Source organism: Ochlerotatus camptorhynchus, unplaced genomic scaffold (assembly GCF_037179485.1).
Source record: "Ochlerotatus camptorhynchus isolate MF236.1 unplaced genomic scaffold, CSIRO-AGI_Acam_v1.1 ptg000262l, whole genome shotgun sequence".
NCBI lineage: Eukaryota > Metazoa > Arthropoda > Insecta > Diptera > Culicidae > Ochlerotatus > Ochlerotatus camptorhynchus.
In genome coordinates, this window is record NW_027040752.1 from 1371805 (window position 1) to 1398992 (window position 27188).

The 27188-nt window shown below is 40.6% G+C and overlaps 1 protein-coding gene across 1 annotated transcript in view; it reads left to right on the top strand.

Annotated features, from left to right (window-relative positions):
* The window catches only part of mmd (mind-meld), a 1436357-nt gene that overhangs the window by 635318 nt on the left and 773851 nt on the right, over positions 1-27188 (top strand). Inside the window, exon 3 of the mRNA XM_065226841.1 lies at positions 8135-8185. Coding sequence (XP_065082913.1) covers positions 8135-8185 — 51 coding nt within the window. The remainder of the gene's footprint in view (positions 1-8134; positions 8186-27188) is intronic.

Consider the following 27188-nt stretch of genomic DNA (forward strand, 5'->3'; position numbering starts at 1 on the left):
TTTAGTTGGTGGTGCCGCCACCTATGGCGCGCACGGTCGGTTCCCTTGCGTTTGACGTCTGCACACTAGCGCCACAGACAAACAGACATAACTCTAAGAAGAAAATTCTTCAAAAAATATCGTCAAGCGTATTTTGCATGCGCACTAGCACCATCTATCATCCACATTCCCAAGCATTGATGTGCAACTAGAGCATCCCTCGTTCATGCTATTTTTTCACCAGTTGCTTTTCCCTCCTTCTGTCAACGCGTCAGCTGTTTTGAATCAAAACAAAACAGATGGAAGTCAGTGATGTCGGTTCTACTAAATTTTCCGTAGATCTATAGAATTAATTGAATTCTGCAGAAATAAGGATCCGTAGGAAAAAATTCACAGAAGCTAAAACTTTTTTTTAAGGGATTTGTTTTGTTTGTTTAGTGTGCTTATTATTTAGCTGGAAACAAGTTTTTAAACGAGGTAATTAGTGTCCTTTCTACCACTGCTCATCACTTTAATGTGTGTTCAGCAAAAAATATAATATGTACCAATCAATGAAATTCACGGTGAAGTATTGAACATCAATAACTGGTAAAAGGGATAAAAGTTGATAGAATATTACAGTCATCAACATGATTTGTTCTCCAATTCTGTGTTAATCGTACAGCGTAATATTAGGAACGGAATGACTAATGTGCAGCACTTTTGATGTAATATTCAACAACATTTTTTTTCTGTATTCGTCAGATGTGGTATCCCAAGTAACAATTTCCAGTTGAAGAAACGCTTTCGTTTTGATTTTGTTCAGCTGCATGTTGAATAATAATTGCACAATGTGTTCACCACAACTTTTATAAAACCCTTGTTTACACTGGTTTGGAGAACCTAAACAACTGCAACACAAAGGTGTTGTCTAACGTATTCAGTAAAACGTTTACCCAAAATCAATTTCTTGTTGAAGAAACGCTTCCATTGTGATTTTATTCAACTGCATGCTGAATAATAACTGTACAATTTGTTTATTACAACTTCTGTAAAACTCTTGTTTACACTGGTTTGGAGAACCTGTTCAACTACAGCATTATATGTATACGCGGTATAGGAGTAGGAGCAACTTTTATACAACGTTTATAGATACATATTTAAACTCAAGCTTTATTATTTTGGTGAAAGCTCTAATACAACGTTTGTAGACACTTCCTACAGCTGCTTCGAAATGTATTAGAGATTGAACCTGAGAGGCGTTTGTTACACTCTTTTATGACTCCTAAATAATCACTATACAGCAAGCGGTGAAAAGCGTTTATAGCACTTTTTAATAACTCCTTAATAACCGTTGTGTAAGTACTCACAATATTCACAGATTAAAATTAGTTTAACAATTTCCGTGGTACGCCAAAATAATTGCTTGTACAGTTTTTATTAATTTAATTTATTTGTGCACATTGAAAAAATACGTAATTATGCCATAATTTACATTCTGTGATCATGGAGGAAGTAGCAACAGGCATCTGTTTAATCTTTGATTGATATTCTTTCAATTAATCTCTCTAATAATTAATTGAGATAATTTATCTAGAAATGTTATCGTTGATTATATGATATATGTCTTAAATTAAAGTTTGCATTTATTAATAACACCTATATATATATAATTTACCTCTACTCCACCGAGGGTTTCTCGAAGCAAGATTTGAACTCATGATCCCGGATTGTCAGCCGCTTCTGTTTCCATCTGCTCTATTCTTGAATACATATTTTGATCATATGAGAGAAGTCCATGAAGCTCAACGTGAGTGACTTCTCTTGCAGTCGAATAATCATTGCCTTATGGTCATATAAACGTGCCTATCACTTGTGCTATTTTTAGCAACAAAATTGTGGTTGGTGGTTGGTCGAACGTAAACAATCATTTAAGAGTGCTCCAAGCAGCTTTTGAAGCTTTTAACCAAATGGAAATACAACTACATTCTTGTACAACTCTGGAAGCTATTATTCAATGTTTGATCAACTCAGGTGTTTTATAAGAGCTTCCAATTGTTTGTTTTGATGCGTTTATTCCACGTTCTGTATAGCTCTTGTGAATCAGTTTAACTAAGGTGCTATAAAAGATATCGTAGGTCTTATAAAGCATATAGGTAAACCGAACGTAAACAATCATTTAAGAGTGCTCCAAGCAGCTTTTGAAGCGTTTAACCAAAAAGGTAATACAACTACATTCTTGTACAACTCTGGAAGCTATTATTCAACGTTTGATCAACTCAGGTGTTTTATAAAAGCTCCCAATGGTTTGTTTTGATGCGTTTATTCCACATCCTATATGGCTCCTGTCAAACAGTTTAACCGAACGTAAACAATCATTTAAGAGTGCTCCAAGCAGCTTTTGAAGCGTTTAGCCAAAAAGGCAATACAACTACATTCTTGTACAACTCTGGAAGCTATTATTCAACGTTTGATCAACTCAGGTGTTGTATAAGAGCTCCCAATGGTTTGTTTTGATGCGTTTATTCCATGTTCTATATGGCTCCTGTCAAACAGTTTAACCGAACGTAAACAATCATTTAAGAGTGCTCCAAGCAGCTTTTGAAGCTTCTAGCCAAAAAGGCAATACAACTATATTCTTGTTCAACTCTGGAAGCTATTATTCAACGTTTGATAAACTCAGGTGTTTTATAAGAGCTCTCAATTGTTTGTTGGATAGGCCTTTATCTTCCCTTCCCTTTCCTCTCCTCTTTCCTATCCATTAGTGTGCACTACACAGAAAAAAAAAAGTTGTTGAATATTACATCCAAATAGCTGCACAGAGATCATTCCGCCGGTTATGTAATATTACGTTGTAAGATGTACATCGATTTTGTGAACAAAATTACATCCATTGATGTAATATTGTATCTGCTTTTTGCTATTACACTGGAACCTCCATTTACGAACCAAAACGAGGGTTCGTAAATCGAATTAGTGCGTAAAAAAATCCTCATTAGGTATTTGGGATTTACTTCGTAAAAAGAAAACTCGTTATTTGGGATTTACTTCGTAAAAAGAGGTTTTTGAAAATATTGACAAATACCCCACAATCTGGGTATTTTTGAAATCAAGGTGACGTGTAGGGACCGGAAATCGATGTCTGAGGCCATTTTGAGATCCAAGATGGCGGCTTCCGGTTACAGAAAAACTTGGAAATTCTGCCAAATACCTCACAATATGGATATTTTTGGAATTGGAGTGACGTGTAGGGACCGGAAATCGATATCTGACGCCATTTTGAAATCCAAGATGGCGGCTTCCGGCTACAAGAACACTTCGAAATTCTGTCAAATACCCCACAATATGGGTATTTTTGGAATCTGATTGTCGTGTAGGGGCTGCAAATCGATGTTTGATGCCATTTTGAAATCCAAGATGGCGGCTTCTGGTTAATAAAAACATAAAAATAATGTTAAATAACCTACAATATGGGTATCTTAAGAATCGGGGTGACGTGGTGCTATTTTCAAATTTTTCTGTTACCGGAAGCCGCCATATTGGATTTCAAAATGGCGTCAGTCATCGATTTCCGGTCCCTGCACGTCACTCCGATTCCAAAAATACCCATATTGTGGGGTATTTGGCAGAATTTCCAAGTTTTTATGTAACCGGAAGTTGCCATCTTGGATTTCAAAATGGTGTCAGACATTGATTTCCGGTCTCTACACGTCACTCTGATACCAAAAATACCCATATTGTGGGGTATTTGGCAGAATTTCCAAGTTTTTCTGCAACCGGAAGTTGCCATCTTGGATTTCAAAAAGGCGTCAGTCATCGATTTCCGGTCCCTACACGTCACACCGATTTCAAAAAAACCCATATTGTGGGGTATTTGGCAGAATTTCCAAGTTTTTATGTAACCGGAAGTTGCCATCTTGGATTTCAAAATGGTGTCAGACATTGATTTCCGGTCTCTACACGTCACTCTGATTCCAAAAATACCCATATTGTGGGGTATTTCCCAGTATATCCCAGTTTCCCCAAAATCACAAAAAAAACTCGTTATTTGGAATTTACTTCGTGGAAAAAACCTCGTAATTTGGGATTTACTTCGTAAAAAGAGGGACGTAAATTGAATACTGCGTAAAAAGAGACTTCGTACACGGAGGTTTCAGTGTACATCATTATTTCATACATCAGCTTGATTGATTGATATTACATTTTTTTTTTTGCTGTGTACCAATGCTATATCCCAGACGTGTGTTCAGCGTGTGTCCTCTTAACCATTCCTGTCCTTCGGGTTCATCGAGTTTTTACTGGTTAACCCATTCAGTGAGACTCTCACGGACTTTCGTTCGGTCTCATGCGCATGGATGATGCAACGAGAAATGGGTCACATTCATGTACTCACGATTGACTTCCTAGAATTTATGTCGCTGCAGCTTGATGAGGAGACGGCGGCGCGCGGTACCGAAGCTGCGTACGCACTACTTCGGCCCAGAAACTATCGTGGATGCGATCATACGATGCTGATTAGTCTCACTCACCGGAAGCGCGGGCTTACGGGCACGCCAGTAAGTCGACCTATTTTTTAGTCTAGAAATTACTACCTTTACCTCATGAACTTCTGGATCCACACACTTTGCCGCCCACTGCACTAGCTAGTGCAGCTAGAGTATGCCTAACTTGTCTCTAAAGGAAAGGGAAATGTTTTAGCAATTCTACTAGGGATTCTCATGTCGTTAACTACCTGTTTAAACACACTACGACACGATAAGAAAACTGACCACTCTTGCCTCTTCCACAAGTCGATTCAAATTGAACGATTCAAGCTAGGACATTACTCAGTTAGCCGCTAGTACAGAACTTGCACCTGATTGTTAGGGCTTCGCAGCTTCTCTTTCCAACGAGCTGTTCAAGCATCCAGACAATTTCTCTCCGAAATTCAGGGGGAGGGCGCAAAGCCGAACGGAAAAAAGGTCAACGTATTTTAAATGGAAATTTGGTGGGTCGATGTCCGCTTCTCGACGTGGTCGCGTCGGTACGCTCAACAGGCAGGTACATTTTATTTTGCGCTTGCATCTGAACGCAGGGAACTCAATTTTGTATGACAAGTGTAACTCAACATGAGTGGATATTTTTTGGCGGTGAACACCTTTATGAATTTAATTGAAAAAACGGAACTTCATGCAATTTGATATTGTATAAATATGAATTCTGAACTAAATAAATAACTATCTATATGGAAAGCGCACTTGTTACAAGCATTTGAAGGTTTTCGCTGCCTCTCTCCTGTGCTTATTGCTCCTTACCGTCACGACAACATTTAATTGAATATTAATAAGGAAAAAATGTCTTGGGGTACCAACGTAAAGAAGCGTATAGTCCTTTCTATATGCAAGAGCCTTGATGGTCCGAAAGTGAGGATAACAATAACAAACCAACATTTTTGGCTAGAGCGAAAGTGAGGATAGCAAACTAAGCACTTGAAAATGAGATTATACAAGTGTGCGAGTTATCAACGTCAGAAAGGTCACTTAAAATAAAAACCATAAAATCGTTCTACCAAAGATCGATTCTTTGGTACCGATTTAATCAGTGGATCGATTCTAGAGCCGAATATAAGATCGATCTGTCAAGATCGATCTTTCTCTCAAGATTCGAATGGAATTCGTTTTTGAAATTTTTGTTAGGGAAAGCTATTTTCGCTGGCAATCGGCGATAATTTTGATCACCATTCTAACAGTTGGACATTTGCTTAATTTTCAACAGTTGTCATGGCCTGAAGGAGTTCTGTTCCGCGAGCTCGAAGATCACTCAGCTCAAAAATTTTGGAGACCCTCTGGTGTGAATCTGACACCCACACCAGTGACACTGCAGGTGAGCATAGCAGCAAGTTAGCCGATAAATGGACCCCAGGACGCGTAAAAATAAGCATCTTGGAAGCCTCCTATCCACTCAGCACAGTTGTTAATTGAGAGCCTTCTGAGCCAATCCCATTTGTGCGTCAGTAATAATTGTGTGACGAGTACAATTATACTCTATGGCCAGCAGAGTTGCGACCTATCACAATCACGATCTTTAAACAGCTGATGGTAGTAACGCTTGGTATATTCCTATCAATGTGCTTGCCGAAGCACTCCCCTTATAAAATTTGAATGATTATTTTGCTTAACGACATGCTCAGCGTATCATCCAAACCATTTCTGGCATAGTTCTATCTCGATGACCATCCATCAAGTTATCGAAAGAAGTAAAAAGCAACTGGTGGATGTCGTCTTCAGTGGTGATCCATCACCGATCTGGTCATTCCCGACAATCACGACACTCATATGTGCTCGTTTTGAAGCAGTTGCTTATGTGATTGTGTTGGTCAATGAGTCCAACAGCTTCCGTATAATTTTGCCAGCTTTGTTTGTAACTCACATGTCGCGCTTGCAGAGACGAACTTGGAATGCGTAAGCATTGTTTTTATTTTCTTCTGTCGTTTCGCTTTTTCTCATCATCGTACTGCAGAAGTCTTCACTGTTTTCGTTGTCCTGTACATCATCAGCAGCGAGTGTTACGTTTTGCCTGTGAGCAGGGACCATTACTGGTGATTGTTGTTTGCCATGGCACTACATCTCACTGCGTCACAAAACGTTCTGTCAGCGATAGTCGATTGATGCGTTGACGAGTATCGAGTATTGTCATGATATTTTGCCTCACTGATAGCCAGGGAAGTCGAGTTTAACCCGACAAATTCCTAGACTGTACCAGGAATCGAACCCAGCTGCATCCGGTCTTGCTTTATAGCTGCGCCGTTACCGACAGACCTGGTGAATCTCACTTGTAAAGATATCAGTAAAGTGTTTGTTCGATCAATAAATTATCACTTTAATTCACCCCAAGCTCCTCTCCTGATCCTATCCTTTGACAATGTACCTCTCTAACCTCGAGTAAGCCGCGAGTATTTGGCCCAACTCCTACTAGACATAGAATTAAGTGAATTTTGTTACAAACAAAGAACAATGAACTATCGGCTCCGTAAAGCTAACGCGATTGAGCCTTCCAAATAAACGAACTAGTTAAAAAATTCCTTTAATTTAATTTAATTTATTATAAGTTTTAATTGCTTTAATAAAAAGAACATTTCACTAAAACAAAAGTAAATTGTGCTACATAGCATCAAGTGACATTTCGAATTGTATCCGTTGCATTTTGCAAAACATAGTTCCAGACTTTCAGTTAATATAAGTAAGCCAGCCGTATTGAAGTGAACATAATAATTTCCCATTTTCCATGTTCATTCAGCTTCTAGTGCAAACCGAGCAAGTAGATCAGAATCTGATTCCAACAGCCTGCGAACCAAAACACATGGCCCAATCATACGTACGCACCCTGAATCCAAGCTGGAAAATCTACATTCCCTTCACGTTCATTACGACTGCCAGCGGAACGATACATGCCAAGCAGCAGCAGCAGCAGCACCAGCAGTAACAATTGGCAACAGTTTATGATGCCTACTTTTGCGCCAGGTACCAACCTTCCTACAAAGTGTTCACGTAGGCCCAAACGACCCAAAGCCTAGAGCTCGAACTCGATGAACGCCGATAAATCCGTTCGTTTTATTACGGACGATTAGGTTACCGCGGGCATGCCCGCAAATCGTGATGGCAGGTTCCCCCTGCCAAAATCGGAGTCATCGTGGTGGAAAATAGTTTTCGTTTTTATTTTTTGTTGTTGTGCCGTAGTTTATTTTCATGAAAACACACAGCCGAACCGTTCGACAGTCGCATGGCAGGTTAATTGATTCTAATGACTCGAGCAAAATTTCACCGGGCTCACCTAATTGTCTCGGTTAGGGTTGATGCTGAATTGAATTCACCGCTTGTGGTGCTTGGATTTTCCTGAATTTAATCCAAAAAAACATCAAACAGCCTGCAGAACGCAAACCCTATTGCCAGCAGTGGCAGCTGGTTCTGATTCTCACTTCGACGACCGGGGGTGAAGGTTTCTCGGTAATTATGTGTGGCAATCACGTGATGCGAAGGTTGGAATGCGCGAATGGAATTTGAATTTTATTCGTTCTGTAGGTAAATTCCAAACCGCAATGGAATCATAAAAACTGTTGAATTATATCCTACTGCTGCCAGCCAATCTCAGCCGAATCAACTAATCTTCTGTTGTTTTGATTTCTTTGCTTTCGTTACAGAAGCTGATTACACTCTAGACGACTCGTTTTGGAATGAGGAGAGTCCAGTTGGTAAGTGGCGAATATTGAATTTATGAACTTTTTTTCCAAGAGACGGGGCGATAAATAAGGGCGAATAGACTACAAGCAGTGATCGATGCCGGTTTCGGAATTTTGATGGTGATTGTTCGGGTGGGGCTCGTAAAACACGGCGGTATGACGGCACAGCAGACTGGCACGTTCCGGTGCTCGTTTTACTTCGGTACCTACCTCTTACTCGAGACAGTTTTATAACGATGCATCGGAACGTGTCCGGAATTTGAGCCAGTTCTGGTGGCCCAGCTGAAAGGTTGAGGATTCTGGGCTTGATGCCGCGGGAGAGAATCGACGAGAACGAGCCAAGTAAAAGAAGGTAGTTTGTTAGAGGGTAACGATTAGGAACGAATAGCTGGAGCAGTCCGGGCTTTTACGAGTTTGGATGGTGAGTCTAGAGCAAGTCTTTCCTTTTACGGGATAGACTTTAACTTTACTGAGGAAGTGATGAACTGATCGAAAATGGGTATTGCAGATTGCGCAGGGGAATTTCTCTTATCTCTGTATTCCCATATTAGTTAATTGAACTGGTTGAATGGACTGCTTCATTCACGGGAAGTGAGATAAAGTTTTGTAATTTCACACTCGATTGCCAATATTGACTATAGCTCCATTCCAATCAATGTTTTGTTGAGGGTCCATAATCGTGCTCACAGCTTCTCAACATCAAGATATCTAAAAATGCCACGCTTTACATCAGGCACTGTGTCCTTCCTAGTGTTCATTTGATAGAATTCATTACTGGATATAGTTCCAGTATTTTGTTGTAAAATTGATCCACGGTCGCTAGTGCCGATCCAAGATTACTAGGGTAAATTCTCCTAAAGGTGTGGTATGTTGGAGGTGTTTGTTCTTATAGCTGTCTATAGAAGTCTCCATAAGCAACTAAAGGAACCAGTGTTGGAAAAGTTCGTGAAAACTCACTAAGCCTCGCAGACTTTTCGCTTGATGAAATTCGTGAAATACCGTGAACTTTTCCAAGGCTAATGGTAATGGTTCCACCGATTTTTCTAACAACGGCTGCTGCAATTTAGATTCCAAGTGTAGTTAAAATATTGAAAATTCCAACATAAAACTGGGAGCGTTGTTTAGTTTTGATTTTTTTTTTTATTTTTCGTCAATTGTCTGATTATATTTTAAAGTATATTTGCATTTAGGGTTCGATTATTTACTTTGATTACATGATTATTTGATTTAAAAAAATGAATTGCATCAAGAATACGTTAATTTAAAAAAAAATAATCTGAAAGAGATCATGTGTCTGAGCACAACCATATTTTGTTTCGATACCATACACTTTTATCTCGACTTTAATAAGTAATTCCAAGTTTCCCGGAAAAACCGTGTCTCGCAGAATAGACATACGGTTTCGGCAATGACCGCATAGATCAACTAGTTTTTTTTTTTACAGAAATGTAATGTACCAAATGCGTACTAACCGAACATATGTGTACTTACTTTTTAACGTTACACTAGTTTTCACGAAAGTACTTTTACACCGCAAAAAATTAATTTTAATATTACATCCAAGAGGATGCACTTCAATCATGTCGAAAATCTCATGTAATTTTTATGGCCACTCAAATAAACAAATGCAGTAAAAGCAACGTAATGTCAATTCAACCACTGTATTATTGGTAATTTTGTCTTCTTTGGCAAGTAATATTACACCATATTTCCGACACGATTGAAGTGCATCCACTTTGATGTAATATTAAAATTATTTTTTTGCTGTGTACTTACTTCACTTTATATGTGAAATCTGACACCGGTTTTGAGTTTCTTGGACAAATTTGGCCCGATTTAATAAAAAATGCATAATACTTAAGTGCATTGTACCCAACTTAACGATCAAAAACAGTTCCGGAACACTAAATATTTGCGAGATTTTTTTTTTCATTACATTAAATCAAATGTACGTTAGAGAAAAAATGTCAAATCATCAGATTATGTCAAAAAATATTCCTTGGAATACACCAGGAACACTTTTTAATAAACGATTCATTCCCATGTGCTTACACCAAATCGTCCTGGAAACCAATGAATCCATAATCTGAACTTCAAGATGATTTGGAGAGTGTAGAACATATTGCACAAAAATGGACTAAGAATTGCGGGCATTAGGGTAAATTTATAATCTTTTAGGCCATCCTCCAGTTTGATTCATAACCCAACAATATGAGCCTGTGCTTGAAATGGTTAAGATTGATGAAGGTTTAGAGGGTACGCAGTTGGTTCAAGGTAATCGTGATTTCTGAGAATTGATAAAAATTGAACATCTTGCAGGCCACCAAATTTATTTTCTCATTTAGTATAATTTCGATGCATGAGAAATATTTGTTCAGTTATTACAATGAAGTATCTATTTTTTTTTTAAATCACATCGGGATTACCTCTAAATCACGTTTTTAAGAGTTGCAACCATAAAGAAGATTTTTTCAATATCGTTGGCTTTCATTTGAGGAAGGGTGAGCCCCCAGGGATTTTGGGCCACCGTACTATCCAGGTTGGTCCAGTAAATCACATGTTCTGAACTCTAGGGCGATTTGAAGAGTCGGAAGACGTGTTATTTACATTATATCCGTGTTTCTCCTTCAAAATTTGAGTTCCTAAGCATCTCTGCTGGCTTGAGGGAATTCGATTCCGAGAATTTGAAAATCGACGGACAACAACAGTGACCAGAATCACCTCTGCTACTGCTGAAGGTGGAGGCTCTGGTCGAGACTCTTCGGATCAGTCGAATTTTTTCGCGCCTCTTGCATCAGGACACCAGCAGCGACACTTCGATCATCACCGGGACGCATGCTAGAAGGTAGTTTGGAGGGCCCCTATCTCCCCGACACAGTTGCGCTTTCTGGTGATCAGCGTCAACATAGTCATCTCGGCCCTGTATTCGGGGAAATATACGGGGTCTTCCAGCTTGCTATTTCAGACAAGTACACATGCTATCCTGAGAGTCTTCTGAAAAAAATCTGAGTTTCAGCTGCTGCATACGATCTTATCATCACATCACACCTGCTCTTTTTTGGTCTTCAAAATCATCAAGTTCACACGCAAACTCTGCGTGGGAACCGGGACGCGTGCAACTAAGCATTATGGAAGCCTCTGATCCCTCCGAACCAGTCGAGCTTGAAGCTGTTCATCGTCTTCACAGTCGTCCTGGTCCTGTGTTCGGAGATGGTGACGAGGTCACTGTAATGCTTCGTCACCGAGTATTTCCAACGAAATCGCTTGCGAGATTATGCTTAATGACTCTATATCATGGTGTCATCCCCGGGACGCACAACTCTAAGCACTTTGAAAGCCCCTTTTCCACCCGTCTCAGTCTCGTCTCGGACCTGTGTACAGAGTCGGAGAAGGGGTCTTCCAGCCTGCAATTACAGGCAACTACTTAAGCAGCAACAGTATTTCCATCCCTCATGCGCCTCTGGCTTGCAGTGATCCAACGCTAAAACTCCCAGCCAGAGAAAATTTGGACTCAGATGAACGTCGTCTCAACATCTACTACCAGAACGTAAGAGGCTTACGCACTAAGATTGACGACTGCTTCCTTGCCGCTTCGGATTCTTTCTACGATGTCATCGTCCTCACTGAGACATGGCTTGATGACCGCATTTTGTCAACGCAACTGTTTGGCAGCTCGTACACTGTGATTCAAAATGATCGCAATCCTGTGATCAGCACCAAATCCAGGGGTGGTGGCGTTCTTATCACCGTGTCTTTATACTTGAGTTGCTGCTTAGATCTAAAAGCTGTCGGTGATACTCGTGAACAATTGTGGATCAGTATTAAAACTCCCACCGGTAACGCTAGCATCGGGGTGATCTACTTGCCACCAGATCGGAGAGCAAATGTTGCTGACATCAATAACCATGTAAACTCTATTGGAGTAATTCTTTCGAATCTTGAAGTTTCGGATATCGCAATGCAGTTTAGAGACAACAATCAATGCAATCTGGTTTGGTCTGATTCACTGAATGATCTTCCCGTCATAGATGTTCAGCAATCGTATCTCATTCTCGTTCAATATTGTTGGATGAGTTCAGTCTGCATGGTTTAACGCAAATCAATCCAGTTCCTAATCAAAATGGTCGTATTCTTGACTTTGTGTTAGCTAATGAAAATGTCGTTCGTAAAAAGGCTGTTTCGAATGCTATCGTTGATCTGCAAAACTTGGACTTTCACCGTGCTGATTACACAGCATTGTGTGAGGCAATCCGTGGTATTGATTGACTCTCGAGATGCCTGCCTGTGTGGACGATGTAGTGGTTTAAAGGGTGATACGGTCAAAATTTGGTCAAGGGAAAACGCGTGTAAATCAGTGAAATCGTTTATTTAAAAAATCAAATTAAATTTCTTTTTCAAGTTCAATTAGTATAAAATTCAGGAAAAATATTCAGTTAGGCTTCCGCTTTTCCAAATCCGAATTGCCGGGCCTTACGCTTGACCTCTGCCATCAGATTTTGTACAGCCACCTTGTCCACCTTCTTCGCCGCAGAAAGCCAGTTTGCCTTGAACTGCTGCTCGCCCTTAGCAGTTTTTTTGGTCTTCTTTAGGTTCCGCTTGACAATAGCCCAGTATTTCTCAATTGGGCGGAGCTCTGGCGTGTTGGGAGGCACTCCATGGCCTTTTTACCGTAATGGCAAGATGCCAAATCCGGCCAAAACAGTACGGAACAACCGTGTTTCTTCAGGAAAGGCAGCAGACGTTTATTCAAACACTCTTTCACGTAAATTTCTTGGTTGACAGTCCCGGAAGCTATGAAAATGCTGCTTTTCAAGCCACAGGTACAGATGGCTTGCCAAACCAGATATTTCTTTGCGAACTTTGACAGTTTCATGTGCTTGAAAACATCTGCTACCTTTCCCCTTCCTTTTGCCGTATAAAACTCCTGTCCCGGAAGCTGCTTGTAGTCGGCTTTGACGTAGGTTTCGTCGTCCATTACCACGCAGTCAAACTTCATCAGCATCGTCGTGTACAGCCTCCGGGATCGCGCTTTGGTCGTCGTATTTTGTTTATCATCGCGATTTGGAGTCACTACCTTCTTGTAAGTCGATAGTCCGGCTCGTTTTTTGGCTCGATGCACGGTTGTAGACGATACACCCAGCTTATTTGCGGCATCTCGGAGAGAGAGGTTAGGGTTTCGCTTGAAACTACCGGCAACTCTCTTTGTCGTCTCAGCGGCTTCCGGTTTTCGATTTCCCCCCGATCCAGACTTCCTGGCTGTCGACAAACGTTCCCCAAACACTTTAATTACATTTGTAACGGTTGATTTGGCAACTTTTAGCGATTTTGCCAACTTTGCGTGCGAGTAGCTCGGATTTTCGTGATGCGCGAGCAAAATTTTGATACGCTGCTCTTCTTGCTTGGACGGCATTTTGACAACTGAAGAGTGAATTCCAAAATCAAAATAGGAGCAACATTCTACACACACACACACCTTCAAAATGAGGGGTGTTCAGGTTTTTTAAATGCAAAATTGAAAGAAATACGTCAAGTTGATATTGACCAAATTTTGACCGTATCACCCTTTATTTCAACGGAAAGGTGAATCAAGCCATCATCAACAGTGTTCCTCTTCGCCGACCTGCTCCAAAGCCGCCGTGGTCCAATCCGCGTTTACGTCAGCTGAAACGAATAAGATCACATGCTCTACGAAATTTCTGCCGTTCTCGTTTCCCTGCTTTAAAGCGCATATTCACACAAACGAGTAACAGGTATCGTCTGTACTTACAATCGATTTCTTTACAAACGATACGTCATTCGGACGCAGATCAGCCTTTGTAGGAACCCGAAGTGGTTTTGGTCTTTCGTTAATTCTAAAAGGAAAGAAAATGGATTGCCTGTGGAGATGCGTCTCGAAGACACGTTCGCTAGTACGCTACAAGACAAATGCAATATTTTCGCGGAACACTTCAAGGCTGCTTTCAATAACTCAGTGGCATCGGCCTCGCAAATAGTTGTTGCTCTCGATGGTACTCCAAGGGATGCAATTGCATTCAGTACCTTCGAAATCTCAACGCATAATGTTGAAGCAGCCATAGACAAATTGAAACCTTCATACTCTGTTGGTCCCGACGGAATTCCCGCTTGTATACTGAAAAGATGCGCAGATGCTCTTGTCTACCCATTGACTGTTTTATTCAATGCTTCCTTAGAGCGACGTAAATTCCCCACTTGTTGGGAATTTTCTGTCATGTTCCCTGTCCACAAGAAAGGTGATAAGGTTGATATTGATAACTATCGTGGAATCACATCGCTGTGTGCTAGTTTGAAGGTGTTCGAGATCATTGTAAATGATGCTTTGTTTGTCAGCTGCCAGCGCTACATTTCCACTGAAAAACACGTATTCTTCCCAAAACGATCTGTCTCAACGAATCTAGTTCAATTCCGCTCCACATGCCTGCGTAGCATGGACTCTGGTGCCCAACTCGACGCTAGTTATACGGATCTTAAAGCCGCGTTCGATCGTGTTGACCATGGGATATTACTAGCTAGACTGAAAAAAATGGCATGTCTCCTGCTTTTGTCACGTGGTTCAGATCGTACCTAACTAGTTGCACACTGTGTATAAAAGTTGGATCCGAACAATCTGAGACATTTTCCAAGGAAGCAATCTGGGGCCATTGTTATTTGTACTATTCATCAATGAAATCGAACTTATGCTGCCACCTGGATGCCGAATGTTTTACGTGGACGATGTCAAGATCTACATGATAATTAGGAGTCAACTAGATTGTTTCGAGCTGCAGAGGATGGTAAACTGCTTTGAAATGTGGTGTTCTCGTAATTTCATGACGGTTAGCATTTCGAAATGCAGTATCATTTCGTTCCATCGAAAGTTAAAACTGTTTGTTTTTGACTACTCTATCGCAGAACAGCCTCTACAACGAGTAACTCAAATACGAGACTTGGCTAGATAGCGCTCTTACATTTCGAGTACACTATAGCGATGTAATCTCTAAAGCGAATAGGCAGCTTGGTTTAATATACAAAATTTCTGCAGAGTTCCATGTATTGCTCGCTGGTACGATCAATTTTGGAGTCAAATGTGGTGCCCGTATCATGCAAGTTGGATTGCTAGGATCGAATCAGTGCAGAAAAAAATCGTTCGATACGCACTTAGGACTCTCCCGTGGAATGATCCTTCCAACTTACCACCCTATGAGGAACATTGCCATCTTCTCGGACTAGAGACGCTAGAATGACGACGTTCCATCGCTCAAGCGGTTTTAGTGGCGAAAATACTGAAAGGAGAAATTCATCGAAATTATTTTGTACGCATCAGAGAGGAGACTACGCCAGCGGGATATCCTTCATCTTGGTTAACTAAATGATCAATATGGACAACATGACCCCAACCGTCAAACAAGCCAGCAGGGGCCGCACCGTCAACATCGCGGCCAAAAGAAACTATTGATCGAAGTAATCGAAGTAGAAAGTGAAGCAAGTAATTCTACCGTTCCGTAGTCTTCGCTTTGCTAGGTGGTTTAGTACATCACTATCAGCAACTACGCGCACAATCTTGAGTACCAAACTCGACATCACCACTTCACCTAGCTTTCGGATCGCCGAAGTTCACCACGTTGAGTCATCGTAAGCAAAAACCAGGCCTGTAAGTACCAAAGAGCGGTTTTCCTTTTTCCTTCTGCACATGTGACAGATAAAAAATCTCTGGTCACGTCTTCCTTCGGAAGGGAAGTAAAGCCGTTGGTCCCAGCCCATGTGTGTTGTGAATGGGTGCGATATCCTACGCAGGTGTGGAAGCTGCCTTCCTGCCCATTCGGTTGCCGTCAATGGATGGCAATCGATGTCCGTCGGTGATTGGCACTAGATTGCGGAACAGAGACCGACGTTAAATAAAGGAAAAGATGTGACCGATAATTCTCGCGTCACTTTTCAAATAGACCAATGTAACATATCCACCATTTTGAGAAAATCAAAGTTGAAGTTCGACAGATTATTAATGTAGTTGTTTAGAAACAATACATTTTGCAATACTATTTTTAATATAGTCAGTGAATATTAACGTTGAAAGTTCATTAGAAACGGTAAAATCACAATGTTACTTTGAATTTCATGCTACAATATAGAAGAAAAAATACATAGGACGATTTAACTAGTCAAGTTGTACATCCGACATGTTACATTGGATGATTTTTCTCAATGACGTAACAAATGAGTGTTACATTGGACGCAAGGTTGCAAATACTCATTTAAGCTAAAATAATGTTTTACGGAATAATAAACCAATAGATGGTATCATGGCATGTTTTACTTGTAACTTACAAGAAGAGGTTACAAAGTATGCGTTTGAAACATAAAACCTGTAAATTTTGCTTTCTATGAGTCACAATCAGCGATTTGCTGATCGCTGAGTGAATGAGTGAGTCAGTGAGTGAGTGAGTGAGTGAATGTGTGAAAAATAGCTGCTTGTGACTCTCATGAAGTTAAATATGTTAAACACATTATTTGCCACCTCTTCTTGTATCCTACCAATTCAAAATATGATCATGCCATCTAATTATTTCATAATTAAAAAAAAAAACACTGTTTTAGCTGAAATGAGTATTTGCAACCTTGATTGGACGTTTTGTTCTATTTGATACTAGATTTCCTTTCACAGATTTTAGAGTTGAGTACCTAACTTTAGATTGCCTTTAGAAAATGAGCACCAAATCATGTTAGACAGGTCCGAATGACCAAAGAAACAGTCATGTACCCATCATTTCAAGCTGTCCATTTGACAATTTTTTACCTATGATTATCTCAAATAACTGAAAGTAAATTTGTATGGGTGTTTTTGTATCACAAACATAATAGCAGAGCAATAATTTGTATCGGTTAACTCGATTTTTTTACATTTGTTATTTAAGCCTGTTTGAAAACTCACATCACTTTTGTCGTCCTTGATGATCGCCCCAATTTTAGTTGGTGTCATCGACTTGACATCGGCTTTTGTGTTTTGTTGATAATGGTCGGGATCGAACAGAGTTAGACACGCAGAGTAGATAGGGAAAACCAAAGAGAATTTAGAAAAATTAATATCAATTTGTATAAATGAAAATCTTTTTGAATTTTGAATATATCCCTTATTAGATTCCCTATTCACTGATAATGAATCATGGTAATTAGTTCCCTGAAAGGTTTCCCTTAACGCGCGCTGTTTTATTATTGGCATCCATGCAGTCTTGTGCATTTCTGTATGAAGGCCGAGTCCCCTTTCGTGACGGTGTCGCTTTCTAGCGTGAATAGCGGAAACTTCCAATGATGATAACTGAAAGCTTTGAAGAAAAACTTTGCTGGGCCGTATGCTTAGGGTAAAGTTGGAGATGTTGTTCGTTCGGGTGTGATGAGATCTATGAGACTAGAGCGGGTGAAGTTGGGGACTGCCGGATCGTTTTCTGACTCTTTTCAAGAAACAAACTGAGCCTGCCTGTAGTAAGGTCTCATGTCGGGCAAACCAAACATTGGAAGTAGAACGCCAATCGTCCCTGGACGATTTTGGGCGTGCTACAACATTTATCTACGACTTATTTCAGTCATAAGATGCTGCAAATTGTTGGAACGGGATTGTGCTACTCGGGAACGGTGAAATACATATTATTGTTTCCGTAGGAGCGGCCAATGAATATTGAATTTTACATAATATATAAGAAGTCTAGCCCAGAAGATGCAGCGTTGAAGCAGAAACGAAGTGACAGACGAATAACTGGCGAAGAAATTAATTAAACTAATGTGGTTCACTGCAATAGAATTTTCTAAGAAACTTGTGCCATCAGCCACCAGATGGGCTAGTATTTGAACAAAATTGATTTTGTGTGCAATGATCTTTGACAATGTGTAAAGAGTGTATGATTTTCTCATTTTTTATGCAGTTCAGTTTTTAGTAAAGTGAAAGAGATAGAACCAAAACATTCTAGTACATTTAGAGTTGCCATGTGGTACACTGAAAAATTGCAATAGCAGGATCAAAGTCAACAAAGATTTCGAGCCGCTCCGTTTGTCACTCCGTTTGTGGTTGAAGCTTAGATCTGGATCTTGAGTAGATATTTTTGGAAGATAGAAGTAACATAAATAAGCTGAACGTTTATTTGACTTGAATTAGTTTTGTTTAATAATATGTATGTATACTCTGGCGTTTTGATACCAATCTCACGGCAAAGATGACATAAAGAAGAAAAATGCACGACTCTTACGATCCAGGCACGAATAGCGCCACAGTGAGTGAAAAACCAACTAATACGATGTTAATATTATGCCTGTAAAATGTCACAATGAACGTCAAAATCAACAGATTGTCTTGCTGACAGTTCGATCACACACTACCCCTAAGCTCCATCACGAATAAAATCAATCTCATGTTGACCCAATGCAATCCCAGCACAACGCCTCTAATAGACCATGATGACGATGAGCGTGGTTTCGAGGCAGCGCTCAATGATCGAAACGGTTCAGTAATAATATACCGTCAAAAGAGAGCAGCAACAAGCGGGAAAGCTTCAAACTCGGTTCCAAACCTCCCAAAAAACGATCATAAAATGCAGTTTTTGACGTAGGACTACGTCTGTGATTTCTATATAGGGGTACACTTTGTGAAAACCGAAATGGAACATGTAACGAAATTATGAAAGGTTTTGAACTTTAATAACTCAGCTGCTCCTAGACCAATTGCAATAGTGTTATCACCAATCGATCAGAAATATTTCTACGCATCGATAGCATTACTACCGAGCATTGATTTTCAACAAAAAAAAACAATTGAAAAAGTTGTTTATGTAAAGCTTTGTTCAAAAGCGTGGGAATAACTAAAAAATCCACCAATTACGTACATGCACAGGCTACTTCCCCAACACAGTCATCAGAGAGTCGTTAGTACGCGAAACAAGTCGAATTGGCATTCGCCTCCGATCTGCGGGCGTATGCGAATAGAGAGGATGCAATTACATAACATTTTGCACACTCATCGCCATATTTAGAACCACACACCCCACACGACCACACAAATTGTCCTCCAGAGTTGTAATCTTGTAACCAAGCTTGGATACAGGGGTGCAAGAGATTTTGATCGATTCTCTGCATCGACTTTCTGTTTCGTTAATCACTCGACGGCAAGCACATTCATTGATACGCTTGTTGCTCTGGGTGATAGAAGAGTATAGCAGAAATAGTGCGAAATAGGTTAGTGAAGCCATGGTCATCAAAAGAGGAAATCGATGAAGAGAATTGACTTTCACCCCTCTTCTTCTAAGCCATAGCAATGAAAACTAGCATAGCACCGCTTTTGGTTCTTGGGTTAAACTTGCTGGTTGCAATTCTGCTCTTCGACATTTTCGAAGGACCACCAAAAACATGAAATCACATTATTCTCTAGGGATGCCTAAAAGTTCAAATATTCGATTATCGATTAATCGCAAAGATTTATTCAGCTATTCGAATTTTCAATTATTCGAGTGCATAACCGACAGCCCTTCTTATTTCTACTCGTTTGATTGAGTGCAGCAGATAAGATAAATGAACGTACCAATTTATCTGAACAGGCATAGAGAAGAACCATTACGTGAAACAGGATCATAAATTCGCCGAAAAAATTGTTGAGTGTCTTTCCTGCTAAAGGCTAAGATTTACCAACTTGTTGAGAGAAGGAGTTTAACGAGAAAAACTCAAAAGGGCTGGAGCTTTAACTGGGTGGAAAGTGATATTCCCTGTCCAGCAGCAGACGGGCCGAAATTCCTTCGAGTGGCCAATCATTGAACCGAAGAATATGGGATGGCCAGTCCGATTTACTGATGCAGTTGCCTACACGTCATCATCATCTTTATGCCCGTACTATCATCGACCCTTTTCAGGGCCACCAAGATATTCAAAAAAAAAAATTCTGAGCATGTTCCAACTAAAATTTACATCAAAAGGTTCTTTTCAGGGCAATCATAGTCATACTAAAGAGTATAAACAGAGATAATCCCTCTTAAATTCCTATTCTTACCCAAAACACAAGCTCCTGCTGCAGTTAACAAATAACATTTATTATATAAGACCACGTAGTCCTACGTCACCACTGTGTACAACCCCATAGGGCTGTCCATTGTAGTTTTTTGACGTAGGATTACGTCTTTCAGCAACATATTGGGGAATGCAATTAAAAAAAAAACTAAAGTCGACCGCGTTACGAAAAGTGGTCAGGCTTTGAGCACATATAACTCTGTCAATAGCGGATGGATTTTAATTCTAAACAAACCAATCGATTAGAAATCTTTCCACAAATCTGCTAAAATGAACACTTTATCAATTTTCAATAGCTCACTATTGAAAATTACACAAATAACTGTTGCAATGGTGATCAAAATTATTATCGATTGCCTACAAAAAGCACTTTCCCTAACACAGTCGCCGAATATTGCTATCGTGTCTTGGATACAACCTCTTACTTTTTTGCACATGACAGCAATACAAAAACATGATAGGATCCTCGGTCTTTTAACCAGTACCTGCAGGTTTGTTCTTTTTGATTGGGGGATTGGTTGAATTCTTTCGAGCCTGGGTTCAGTAGGCAAATTATAGTATGTAGAAGCAAACGAATGCGGTATCGCGCCAAAATCAAACCCGAAGTATTCATTGGTTTACAATACGTCTTCTTCTTCCTTCATTTTCGTTTCGATAAATCTTTTTGGTTCAAATCTATAATAAGGGTAAACGCTCCTATAGTTGCGGTACGTAAGAAGCGTTAGGTTCCTATAGTTGTGCATGGAGACTCAATACACAACTATAGGAACCAAACGCTTCTAACGTACCATAGTTGCTCCTAGTAGAAAAACGTCAATAACTCTTGATCAGCGAACGATATTGACAAGCTTTGTGGAACAAAAATTTGCGCCTTCTAAAGATCTAAAAGCAGTTTGAAGACACCTTTGCTGAGAAATTGGAGATAAGAAAGCTAGAGCAAAACAACTGTTAACTCAATTCAAGAAAATAGCTCTAAATCGGTTAATTTAAGAGAAACAAAAAAGTTTTTTTTTTTTCCAACAAAGTTGCTTGAAATTAGCTCAGCTATAACTTTGCCGAAGAATGTATACCTTAATTTATTCTAACAAAAAAGTTAGATTTTTTATTTTAATGATAATAAGAACCACCCTAGAATTCATAGTCATAAAAATGAGGACCTAACTATAAGGAACAGCTTTGTAGACGAAACGTTTAGTCTAAAGTTTCAATTTCAAGCTCAAAACATATCATTCTACCAAAATCTGCATTCTGTACCACTGTGCATTGGTTCTAGCGCTATACCAACCTTCAACCATCCATCGCCCGTCTGTCATCTGAGCACTCTGGGACGCATTGAAGTTGGCACTACGGAAGCCCCTTCTTCTCCCGCCACAGTCGAGTTAATCCAGGCATCGTTCTGCAGTCGTCCTGGACCTGTGTGTGGGCTTGGAGAAGGGGTCTTCCAACCCGCAACTCAAGGCAAGTGTCCCACCAGTTCCACTCCTGATTCGTCCGTTGCTTCCAGCGCCTCACCGCCTCAAGAACTACAACCGGCTGGTTCGACTGAAAATCGGATCTGGATGTACTACCAAAATGTACGAGGTATTCGGACAAACATTGATGATCTATTCCTGGCTGCTGCTGATTGCGAGTATGACGTTATCATCTTCATTGAAACCGGACTTGACGATAGCATCAATTCGACTCAGATTTTTGGACCTGGCTACAACGTGTTTCGCTGTGATCGCAACTTACGCAACAGCGATAAAACATGCTTTGGTGGCGTGCTGATAGCTGTGGCGCAACGTTATGTCAGCTCATTTGCGAATTTCAGACACGGTACTAGACTGGAACAAGTCTGTGTATCACTGGACTTACGTGGCTATAGACTATATTTATGCGCCTTGTACACCCCACCCGACCGACGCCGAAGTTATGGAAGCGAATATTGCCTCAGTCAAAGAGTTGTGCGACAAGGCATCTTGCGATGATAAGATTCTTGTTTGTGGCGATTGTAATCAGTCTCGTCTTCAGTGGGGAATCCATGACAACAGGGTCTACCTCACCGAAACATATTCACTGACCGCTGCAAGTATTGCTCTCGTTGATGGAATGGATTTCGTTAAGCTCAGTCAACACAATACAGTCCGACAGTAACTTGGCCGCACGCTGGATCTGGTGCTTTGGAACGGTGAAAATGATTTCGATATCGACGAATCCGCTGTGCCGCTTTTACCTATTGATGCTCACCATCGTTCCTTAATTCTGTTGCTACTTGCTCCACTTGACTGGCCATCTCACCCAGCTTGCAACGTTGATGATAGAGCAGGGCTTCAAGACTTCAAGAAAATTGATTATGTCTCATTACTGCATTTTCTTTTTGATCAAGACTGGGCCGATGTGTTTGAATGCATTGATGTTGATGAGATGACTGTGCGTTTCTGTAGCATTATTCAACATTGGTTGGAATCAAATGTTCCTCTCAAAAGACGACCAATTTCCCCAGCTTGGAGTACTCCTCAGCTTAGAGGGCTGAAGCGTGAGCGTAACGCAGTCCAGAGAAAACTACGTCATCACAGAACAGCTGCCACGAAGCGTGACTTCAAGCGTGCCAGTATCGCTTACATTAAACTTAAGAGTGCCTTGTAAAAATCACACGTCCTTAGGGTCCAGTGGAATTTTAGGAGTTTTGTCAACAGCAAAAGGAAAGATTCGAGTATACCGTCCAACATGCTACTCAATGGGAAAGAGTCCACTTCTCTTAGCGAAGCGTGTGAGTGTTTGCTAAACACTTTGCATCTGTCTTCGATAAAAATATGACAAGTGACGTTGAAGCTGAATCTGCTGCCACTGATACGCCTAGTGACTTAGTGGAACTGAACACATTCGAAGTAACTCGGGATATGGTACTTTCAGCAGCAAGGAGACCAAAAACCTCACTCTCTCCTGGTTAAGATGGAATTCCGGCAGTGATGTTCTGCCGTTGCTCAGCTGCCTTAGCAGACCCTGTAGCAGCCATATTTGAGCAAGGAAAATTCCCAACATTGTGGAAGCAGTCGTATATGTTTCATGTTTTCAAAGCTGGCAATAGACGGGATATTAAGAACTATCGAGGTATCACCAATCTTTCGGTAGCGTCCAAACTGTTTGAGATAATCTTGAGCGAACTTGTCCTGAATCGCTCGAAGAACTACATTTCAACTGACCAGCATGGATTTATTCCCGGTAGATCGGTAGCTACCAACCTACACCAGTACATGCATCACCGCCATGGAGAATAAGGCACAAGTCGACGTCATATATACTGATTTGAAAGCCGCATTCGACAAAATCGACCAGAAGGTTTTGTTATGCAAGCTTTCCCGACTAGGAGCGTCTGAGCAACTTAGGTCGTGGTTACATTCCTACTTGACTGGACGAACTGTTCGAGTACGACTAGGATCTTGTATCTTCTACGTTTACCAGCACCTCTGAAGTACCTCAGGGAAGTAACCTGGGTCCACTTTTGTTTACGTTATTCTTCAACGATGTAGCAGCTTTGTTGGAAGTTAAATGCAAGCTCGTTTATGCAGATGATCTTAAGCCATACGTCATAGTTTACTCGATTGAGGATTGTCATCGTCTTCAAGTTCTGCTAGATTTGTTTGTGGATTGGTGCCGTTGCAATAAGCTCATCATCAGCGTTCCACAGTGTGCAGTAATGACGTTTCACCACTCTACGAGTTCAATTCTTTACGACTACTGCATTGACAATGTAACGCTTCGCAGAGTAGAGCGTATGACTGATCTTGATGTTCTTTTGGACCCAAAGTTGACCTTAAATCTTCACTATTCCTCGTTCATTTCGAAGGCGAATCGTTAACTGGGATTTATTTCGAAGATTGCACGAGATTTCAAAGACCCTCACTGCTTGAAGGCATCTGCGGTCTGGTCTCCATATGAGCTAGTGTGGAATCTCCGAATAGAACGTGTTCAGAAAAGATTTTTGAGGTTGGCTTGTTGACCTGTTGTTGTTGCGGCAATCATTCTTACTACAACCAAGATTCCATCGGACTGCATATGGATACCATAAGCCAATGTCTGCGATGATTCGGGCATTCTCCGCTGTGGAAGAAGCATTTGAATTCGGAGAAACATCGAACCAAACCGATTGAGAAGATTGTGATTATTTGTGTATAACCTAAGTTTTATTCATTAAAACAACTTATTTCATATGAAATACAATAAATAAATAAATAAATGAATTAATAAATAAATAAACACATATCGATGTGCCCAGAAGTAGCTAGAGTATAGGAAAAGTGACCAAAATGTAGATCCTTGGGGCGACTGTTCATTCCTCTGGAAGATCGGTCAAATCAAGAAACTGACCATCAAGACCCTTGGCTTCGGAAGCACTGTGATCTGATCTAAGTTGAGTCAAAAATATTGACGCTAATGGCCAGAAGATAGTGCTCCGCAGGATCCCGCACAACCGTAAAAGTGTCCAATCGTACTGTGCAGAACGAACCGCGCCTGGACACCGAGGCTCATCTTCAATCCTGGAAATACATTTCCCACACAGTCTGGTGAAAAAGCACCCATACACCTGATGAATATTGATTGCCCATTTTCGGAAAACGGTTTCCTATATTAAGAAACTGATCAAAATGAAATGGGCTTCGACGTGCCGCTCTCTCTCTATCTCTCTCCCTCGTACGAAAACAGTCCCGGCTCCATCCGTTGTTGGCTGGCAGTTTCACAAGGTGCAACTATGAACCGACTTGTAGAGAAGAACCTAGCAGAACATATTTATAGCTACGGGTGAACCTTTCCGCCAAGGGCTAACCAAATGATCCAAAATAATGGCATGGCTCCGGCCGAATGAAACGACGCCGACGGGATGAGGGGAAATGATTGACTGTAAGCTCCTCCAGGGGCCTGCTACCGTCCGTCGTCATCGTCGTCGTCACTATCGCGTTCTTGTCGTTGTTTTCGACCTGCTTCGAGAATACAAAGCAGCATCCTTGGTTTGCTTCACCCACCCCCTCCCGAATGAGCTATCACACGTGTTACGTACCATCCACCTGCGGCGCTAGTATGTGAAAAGGTTACAGCCTCGCACTCCGATAGACACCGATATCTCGCCCGAGGATAATGATGCGATAAATGGGTTTCGGCTGGGATGTCGTCGGAAAATTCTTATTGAGATTTTGTCCGTCTTCCGAGACTAGGAGGAAGCTGAAAGGTTGTTAAAAATAACAAATCTTCCATCGTTCGGGAGCATCGTAAATTGGAAATCGATGAGATCAGGGTCGAGAAAATCGTTACCAGGCAAACTTCTCGCAAAAAAACACCCAAGCTTATCTAATTGCAGACACAGTTTCTGAGTGCCATAAATATACCGATGACCGTCCCATCGCAACTCGGAATAATTCATTTATGACAAATTGCCATAATAAAGGCGCCCGATTAGGAGGGAAAAACAAAAGTCGCTTCCCCAAGTATCCAAGAGCTTCGGAAATTGCACCCGTTGCGCGTTATCGTGGGACTCGTTCGTGTCTCTGACGAAAACAACCGAGCGCCAGCGAGCGATGGTGATGCATCGTAAAAACTGGACAATGGGGAACATCTGCCACTTGTTTTCAAGCTGTAATGGCTCTTTCTAGGGCACTGGGGGTAAAACGCTACTTATGAAAGCAGATCATCAGTCTGTGTACACAGCTGCACGCAAAATAAATTTCTCTTATATACAATGTAAGGTAGGATTTATTACATCCTCTGCATATGTTTTACTCTACCAATTTAATGGCAGTTCTTGCAATGGATATGAACGTACATTTTTGTATAAAATATTCACGAGATCATTTTCAAAACACAATGCATTTGGGGAAACTAACTTTGTTCGAAAAGTAAGCAAACATAAAAATTACAAAATTATTTTAAAAATGTCCAGTGGATTTGTTAATTTTGCTAGACATTTAAAATCTGCATACTTCTCATGCAGATCTGCAAACAATATTTTGTTAAGTCTGTAGAACATAAAGATCCAAAGCTCCGCATAACTTGGAGATTCCTAAATATGTTGCCATTACAACTATATATTCAACATAATATAATGGGGCTAAATGAAGCCTCCCTTAGTTCAGTCGCTAAAGGCACAACTACAAAGCAAGACCATGCTGGAGGTGGCTGGGTTCGATTCCCGTTCCGGTCTAGGAATTTTTCGGGTTGGAAAATTTCTCGACTTCCCTGGGCATAGAAGTATGATTGGACTTGCCACACAATTATACCAGTGCAAAAATGGTACAGGCATCGAAAGCTCTCAATTAATAACTATGGAAATGCATCTAGAACACTAAGTTGAGAGCACGCAATAAGCTAATATGCGATATGCAATAAGCTTGAAATGCGAAGAAGAAGAAGAAGAAGAAGAAGAAGAAGAAGAAGAAGAAGAAGAAGAAGAAGAAGAAGAAGAAGAAATGAAGCTTTTTGGGTCCATAAATATAGTCAAGACATTGTACATTACTCCGTTGCATCTGAAGAACTTCAAGATCTGAACTCGACAACTATTTGGCGAATGGAACATATTTTGATAATACAACTTCTTATCTCACTTGATATGGTGAGTTATCACGGATCTTCTTGGATTCATACAATAAATCAGGATATTCTTCAAGACTTTGTTGAGCGTTTAGAACATCAGGACCAAATCCTCAGGATAACTGTGAGACCCCAAAATGGTGTGTCATTACAACATGATATCCCACAAGAAATAATGAGGCTCAACGAAGATTTTTGGGTCCCCAAATTTAGTCGAGACATCGTACAATACCTCGTTGAAGCTGTAGAACTTCAAGATCTGACCTCCAGAACTATTTGGAGAATGGAACATATTTTGATAATACAACTTCTTATCTCACTTGATATGATGAGGCATCACGGATCTTATTGAATTCATATAATAAATCTCGACATCATTCAAGACTTTGTTGAGTCTGTAGAACAACAGGATGCAATC